A 7,090-nucleotide genomic window follows, 5' to 3' on the forward strand; every position below is an offset into this window, starting at 1 on the left:
GAGAGGCGCCCGGGGCCGCGGACTTCACTTCCATAACTTTATTGGATATGAAAAGTCCCGATACATAAATTAAAAACAACAACAACAAAAAACACCTGAGTTGTAAGGTCGCGCCCGCCGCCCCGCCCGGTCCCGCCCCCTCGGGTCCGGGTCCCTGTCAGGAACTGTGCTTCTGCCGCTTCCAGAAGCGCTTCACGTCGCTGTGCCCGGCCGGGGTCACCACCATGAGCCGCTTGGCCGAGTTCTCGAAGAGCAGCACGCCCAGCTCCCGTGCGTGGGCCAGCAGCAACTCAAAGTCCACTTGCGACAGGAACTGGTTGTACAGGACGCCTGGGGTATGCAGGACGGAGTGGGGGAGCGTGTGAGGCGGGGGTCCGTGGACCATGGCAACCTCGGGGGTCACCACAACGCTAGCCATCAGCCTGGACCAAAAGGCAACTAGGAAGCCCAGGCATGCGCACCACAACCAGAGACATGACTGTGGGTTACCCTTCCCACCCCCCCTCTCCTAGCCAAATCCAAACTGTACTCGTTGGAGAGACCGTTCCCCGCTACTGACTCACCCTCCAAGTCCACTGTCTTGCCAGCCATTCTCCCTCCCTCCATGCAGTGGACAAAAAGTAAACGACAGCTGGTGGAGGCTGAGCTAACTGCCCCTCCGCTAGCCTTGGCTACCAGGAGCCACTCACCCTCAGTGAAGCGGAGTCTGTCCCTTTCCAGCTCCCACAGGCGAATCTGGTCTGTGATGGTGGGGGGCAGCACCGGGGTCTGTAGGGACAAGGGCCGGCTGTAGGGTTTCAAGAATACTGGCCCCTGGGGCCCAGCATGATGCCTTGATTGGCTAACCCTTCCCGTTCAAGTACCAGGATCCCATATGGGCACCAGTTCATGTCCCGGCTGCTCCACTGCCCATCCAGCTCCCTGCTTATAACCTGGGAAAGCAGCTGAGGATGGCCCAAAACCCTGGGACCCTGCAACTCGTGTGGGAGACCTGGAGGAGGCCCCTGGCTCCTGGCTTCAAATCATCTCAGCTCCAGCCACTTGAGGCCATTTGGAAAGTGAATTAGGGGATGGAAGATCTTGCCCTGTATCTGCCTCTCTCTGTAAATCTGCCTTTCCAATAAGAATGAATAAACCTTTAAAAAAAAAAAAAAAAAAAAAAAACTTCTACCTGAAAAACAAATAAAAAAAAATGACCCTTGAAGACAACCCCCAGCTTCCCCACATGGTGCCTGCATTGGGGAATTTCTTTCAGCCAATTGCCAGGGACTGTCAGCTGAGGCCTCCTGGTGCCTGCACTTACCTGTTTGAGCATCACTGGGTGGGCCCTTGTCCTCAGGAAATGGATGATCTACAGAGACACAGGATGGCAGGAGGGCTTGAACAAGAGGCAGGACAACCAACTAGGCTGTGCATGCCTAGTGCTCTGCTCAAATACCCCCACCACTGCCTGGGTACCAAACCCAGGACCAGCCCCAGCCCTCTGTGACATGACCTGCCCTGCTCCCCAGCAGGGATACCTGCTGGGCTGTGATGCCGCTGGCAATGGCCTGCTGCACGCTCTCGCGGGTCACCTGTGCCACCACCATGTTGGGGAAGCGATAGAGCATCTCGGAGAAGAGGGCGATGAGTGCTATCTGCAGCTCCGACTCTGACCCCGGGGAGGGAGAGAGGGTAAGCACTAGTCTTGGGGAGCACCAGGGTCAGGGACACAAGCGACACGTGGGATGAGCCATGTAGAATGCTGCTCCCTCCTACGCGCCCCCCACCACCACCTGCTCTCCCTGGCCCTGCAGCCAGCCGCACCTGTGTAGGCATACAGCCGGTAATTGGTTTCCACAACGATGAAGCCTGGCTGGTGCACAGTGCCCCCTACCCCCGAGACACCTGAAGAGAGATTGATGGCCAGGCGTGTGGGGTAGTACCCGCCGAGATTTCCTCTGGGAAAGGCAGAAGGGGAAGATGGAGATCCTGTGTCAGGTGTCACAGCACTAATTCCTGCTCTGTGACAACTCCCGCCCTGCACACAGAATCTCAAGTCCCAACTCCTCTCTCACAAGGGACCCAAGTCTTCAGGAATGGCAACTACTTCTGGCTCCTGCTTCATGACCCCAACCTCGCTTCGAAGGCCATGACAACCCAGCACCCCACTGCTTCCCTAGAAGTTGTGTTCCTGGCCATTCATACCTTTCTCTGGAAGACAAGCCCAAACTCACGCAGGTGCTGCAGGAAGTTCAACAGAGAGTCACTCATGCCCTCCACAGAGTAATCCTGGGGAGAAGAAAGGGGCCGGGTGTCCAAACACATCCACCTTCCCTTGCCCACCCCGAAACACTTCCTCTTCCTGCTCCCATGTCTGGTAACTGTGCATACAGCCCTAGCCTCTCACTCTAACACCCACACCCTGCCTTCCCTTTCCATCTGCCTCTCAACTCCTGCTTACCTTGCCAAGAGTGGAGAAGCTGAGCTGGAATAGGAAGGACAGAATCTCCACGAGGTCCATGCCCCGGCTCTAGGGAGAAAGTGACACATATAAAGGAAGGGATGGGAGGGAGCAAACGGAAGAGAGGAGGAGTTCTGTGGGCACAGCTCTTAGAGCTGAACATGCCAGCAGGTGGTCCCTGGCCTCCTCACCTGGGCTGTCTGCAGGTACTGCAACATGAAGTACCAGAGCTGGGCAGGGGTGTCCAGCAGCAGAAACTGAAAGCCAGCGGAAGTAATGCAGGGTGGCTCTCCTGGTTCTGAACTGGAGGCACAGAGGGGCGATGGGGGGAGCTCAGGCAGAGAAGGGCTGCTGCCTCCACCTGCACTCTCACGTTTCAGCCCTGAGGCTTGGACAATGCTAGAATCGGCTTTCCTCTCTCAGCCACCTCCCTCCAGTCCTGACCCACCGCAGATGCGCTTCTCAAGGACCCCAAAGAGAGATGGCAAAGCAGGGAGTTGCTGGATCTCTGGCTGCCTCACCTCTTCATGAGCCCAGCTTGACTGAGCAGCTGGGCCAAGTCCTGGCTGACAGCGGCACTGGGGGAGCCCACCATGAAGTGCAAGACCACCTGTGGAGCAGAAGAGAATAGAGGGACTGAGGCATCCAAGGGCCACAAGGTCACGACAGCACGCACAGGACACCCAGAGCCCTAGGTCCTTACCTCCCAGCGCTCCTCTGCATACTTATCCAGGGAGGGGACATCCCGGGCATGCTTGTCCGGTCCCAGCTGACTTGTGTCATCAGACCAGGCCTTCCCCCTAGAGCCAGGATGTGCTGAGAGTAAAGACCCCCTACCTCTGCCCCGGCTGCCCCTCTGCCTGCATGGGAACATTTCCTACCCCATGCCACAGCTCTCAAAGGCAGAACCCACAAAGAGCCGCCGTGTCCAGGAGCAGGATGAGCAGTTCCCCTGGGCTGGCTTAGGAAGAGATGGCAGTGACATACCCACCCAGAAGGGCAATGCGGAGGTTCTGGCGGAAGATGGGGTTGAGGATGAGGCCCTGGAGGCCGCCGGGGAGCAGCTGGGTGTGCCAAATGCGGAGGCCACTCAGCAGCCCTGTACTTTGCTCCTGAGCCCTGTGACAGAAGCAGAGGAGAGTGCTGAGCAGGTGTGTCTGAAGAACAAAACCAGGGATCCCCAGAAAGGACCCCCATTTCTGCCTTTTCTTGACCAATTCGCAGATTGAAGCCAGCACCTTCTGAGTATGAGCTTCAGAAGCTTGCCACAGACATTACAAAAAACTCTCCAGGTGGGAAAAACACAGCACACAGAGCTGTCCAAGTGTATGGCCGAGCTCCGTGGTGCACTCCGTGTTCCACTGAACAACAGCTTGACAAGGCTAGCTGGGACGAGGTCTGTGAGGCTCCTCAGGTGACCAAGGATGCAGTGGGGACTCACTTGCTGAACTCCTTCTTCACCCACAGGGCTACTGCAGCTTGTGGCAAAGGCTGCTCCAGGAACAGCATGCGCATCACCCAGTTCTTAGCCAGAGACGGGAGCTCTCTGCAGAGGGTAGAGGTCCAACATTAAGATCTGAGGCTGCCCCAACTGCCTCTAAAACATCTCAGGGGCAGGTGTGGTTGGTGGTATAGTGAGTAAAAGCTACTGCCTGTGGCACTAGTTTGAGTCTCAGCTGCTCCACTTCCCATCCAGTTTCTCTGCTAGTGGGCCTAGAAAAGCAGCAGAGGATGGTCCAAGTCCTTGGAACCCTGCATCCACTTAAGAGACCTGGAAAAAGCTCCTGGCTCCTGACTTTGGACTGGTAAACTCCTGAATATTGTGGCCATTTGGGGAATAAACCAGTGGATAGAAGATCTCTCTTCTTTCTCTGTTAACTTTACCTTTCAAATTAAATAAGTAAATCTTAAAAAAAAAAAAAAAAAATCGGTCTCTCATGCTATGGAATAATTCCCAAGTCCCACTAGCCTGCTAAGTTTCTGCCCATGATAATGGATTCTAGTCTTCACGGCATTACATTTCCCCACTAGTCCCTGCCAGCCTAGATGGGAACTCCTCACCTAAACACAGCCAGACAGGTGGCAGGGTGCCCATACAATCGATCCAAAACCCCAGGGCTGAGGCTCCCTAGGAATTCCTGCAGATTCCTGCATTGTAGATGCACCCGGTTCAATCCACCCCTTGAAGGGGTACTCTCCATCACCTGAGAGAGGCAAGGGTTAAGACACATACCCCACAATCCACACCAGACTCCCCCACTCTGGCATTTCTCATGTTGATGCCAGATCCCTCAGTCCACATAGTAATATCCTTTTGTTTTGTGGTTTCTACTACCGGCGCTTATCTCCTCCTGTCTCTCCAAGCATGATCCACCCCCCGCCCCCCGCCTTCTTTCCCATCTCCTCATCCCACTTCTCTCATCCAATTTCCAAGTGATGATGGGGCTGGTAATTGTGTTGTGATGCCTTGCCTCATCCTTATCTAAAGATTAGCCAGGAAACTTGTTTGAGCCCAAACCTCTCTCTCTCCACTCCTTTGCCAGTTTCCCATCCCCAGTCAACTTCTGCGAGGTGTAACTCTCCCCTCCATGCCGCTCAAATCTAAATCTACCACTTTCCACTTTGTTTCCAGCCGACTTCACCCCCTTCACCCTGATTCACACCACCCTGTCTCTTAACTTCTCTACTTTCCTGCCATTCCTCGCCTCTCCTCTCTCCTACCTCTGCTTACCCGCCCTCCCGGACCCCCTCACCACTCTGGATCGATCCCCCTCTCTCGTTCCGAGTCTCGAGCCGACGTTTAAACGGACCCAATGTCCCGGAGAGAGGGGAAAAGACTGTGGGGAAATGGGAGAGAAAGATACAGACACCAAAGAATGACTTCACAGGTTGCAACCCAGAATGGAGAATTTAGAAGGAAGAGGAGTGGGAAACAGAGGCTAAAGAACAGGCGAGGCACTCGTGGGCCGCGGTGCATACTGGGAGTCGGAGTCTTGTCCTTACACGCCCCCGAGCAAACTGGAGAACCTTTAACTACAACTCCCGAAAGGCACCGCGGGAAGCTGGGAGGCGGTAAGTTCCCCTTTGAGAGGGCAGGGCCAAGTTGTTCCGGCGTTGTCTCCGCCCACGCCACTAACGGCGCTTCTAACTCGCGTCGTCTGGAGGCGGGACTTGCAGAGAAGTACGCTCAGAGCCTTCTGGCAGACGGGGTGTACTGGGTTGAGAAGCAGATGGAGACTACAGAACCAGATTTTTCGGGGTTCAGTCGTCCTTGCTATAGGGATAATGCACGTCCCAGGGAACGTTCGCGAGTGGGAGCTGCTACCATGATCCCATGCGCCTTACTTGACACGCGAGTACTCAGTATTCAGTAAGTCTTAATGTCGTTGTCCAGAGCACTGCCAAGTCTTAGCTAGAAGGTCGTAGTAAACACTTTCTAAAGAAATTATTTGCTAGGGGCTGGCATATGCCGCCATCTGCCAGGTCTGCCATCACATATGGGCTCCTCCGATTGGAATGGGAGGGGGCGGGGGGCTTAAAAGATCGCATTTACAAGTAGATGTGAGATCACGTCCCTGGTATGTACTACACAGAAGGGATCCGTCTGCACTGAGAGCATCAGTGGATGTGACCGGGACTGGGGAGATTGCTGAAGAGCCAGCAGGATTGACCAGGGGTCACTGTCCCATATAGGTGTCAGCATGTGACAAAGTCTGTGTGGCAGGAAGAACTGAGGGCCCTTTGGGGTGAGGGGGATTGAGAGGTCAGTGGTCTGGCAAGAAGAGGGAGAGAGTACAGGAGAATGCAGAAGAGTGAGAACTAACCCTGTCAGGATTTTCTTTGTTCTGAGAAACTATTAAAGGGGTTGCAGTAAAAGAGTGGGGGTCAGGTTTATGTGGGTTTTTTGTTGTTCTTAAGATTTATTTATTTTTATGGGAAAGGCAGATTACAGAGAGAAGGAGAGATAAAAAGATCTTCCATCCCCATGGTTCATTCCCCAAGTGGCCACATGGGCCAGAACTGAGCCAATCCAAAGCCAGGAACCTCCCTGGGTCTCCCACATGGATTACAGGGTCCCATGAACATGAGCCATCCTCTGCTGCCTTTCCAGGCCACAAGCAGGGATCTGGATGGGAAGTGGAACAGCTGGGACACAAACCAGTACCCATATGGGATCCTAGTGCTTGAAGGAAAAGAATTAATTGAGCCATCGTATTGGGCCCCACATTTAAAAAAATCACTGTGGGGGGCCCGGCAGTGTGGCCTAGTGGCAAAAGTCCTCGCCTTGAACGCGCCGGGATCCCATATCGGCGCTGGTTCTAGTCCCAGCAGCTCCACTTCCCATCCAGTTCCCTGCTTGTGGCCTGGGAAAGCAGTCGAGGACGGCCCAGTGCTTTGGGACCCTGCACCCATGTGGGAGACCCGGAAGAAGTTCCTGGCTTCAGATTGGTCAGCTCCAGCCATTGCAGACACTTGGGGAGTGAATAAACTAGCAAATGATATTTCTGTCTCTCCTCCTCTGTGTATCTGCCTTCCCAATAAAAATAAAATTAAAATAAATCACTGTGGGAGCTGATGTTATGGCATAGCAGCTAAGGTGCAGCTTCTGAATGTAGAGGCTTGAGACACACACACACATGACCCTGG

General features: G+C 54.4%; 1 protein-coding gene across 1 annotated transcript; it reads right to left on the reverse strand.

The window, feature by feature from the left end:
- Positions 1–23: 23 nt before the first annotated feature.
- Positions 24–5,410, reverse strand: GTF2H4 (general transcription factor IIH subunit 4). Its single transcript, XM_058665997.1, is given in 15 exon segments — positions 24–330; positions 690–768; positions 1,304–1,351; positions 1,521–1,651; positions 1,807–1,924; positions 1,926–1,940; positions 2,188–2,271; positions 2,444–2,512; positions 2,635–2,746; positions 2,965–3,053; positions 3,147–3,243; positions 3,431–3,562; positions 3,885–3,989; positions 4,505–4,647; positions 5,175–5,410. Coding segments are annotated over 14 exon segments (1,392 nt in total). The 5' UTR covers positions 4,645–4,647; positions 5,175–5,410; the 3' UTR covers positions 24–157.
- Positions 5,411–7,090: the final 1,680 nt, after the last annotated feature.

This window comes from Ochotona princeps, chromosome 1 (genome assembly GCF_030435755.1).
Source record: "Ochotona princeps isolate mOchPri1 chromosome 1, mOchPri1.hap1, whole genome shotgun sequence".
NCBI classification, from domain to species: domain Eukaryota; kingdom Metazoa; phylum Chordata; class Mammalia; order Lagomorpha; family Ochotonidae; genus Ochotona; species Ochotona princeps.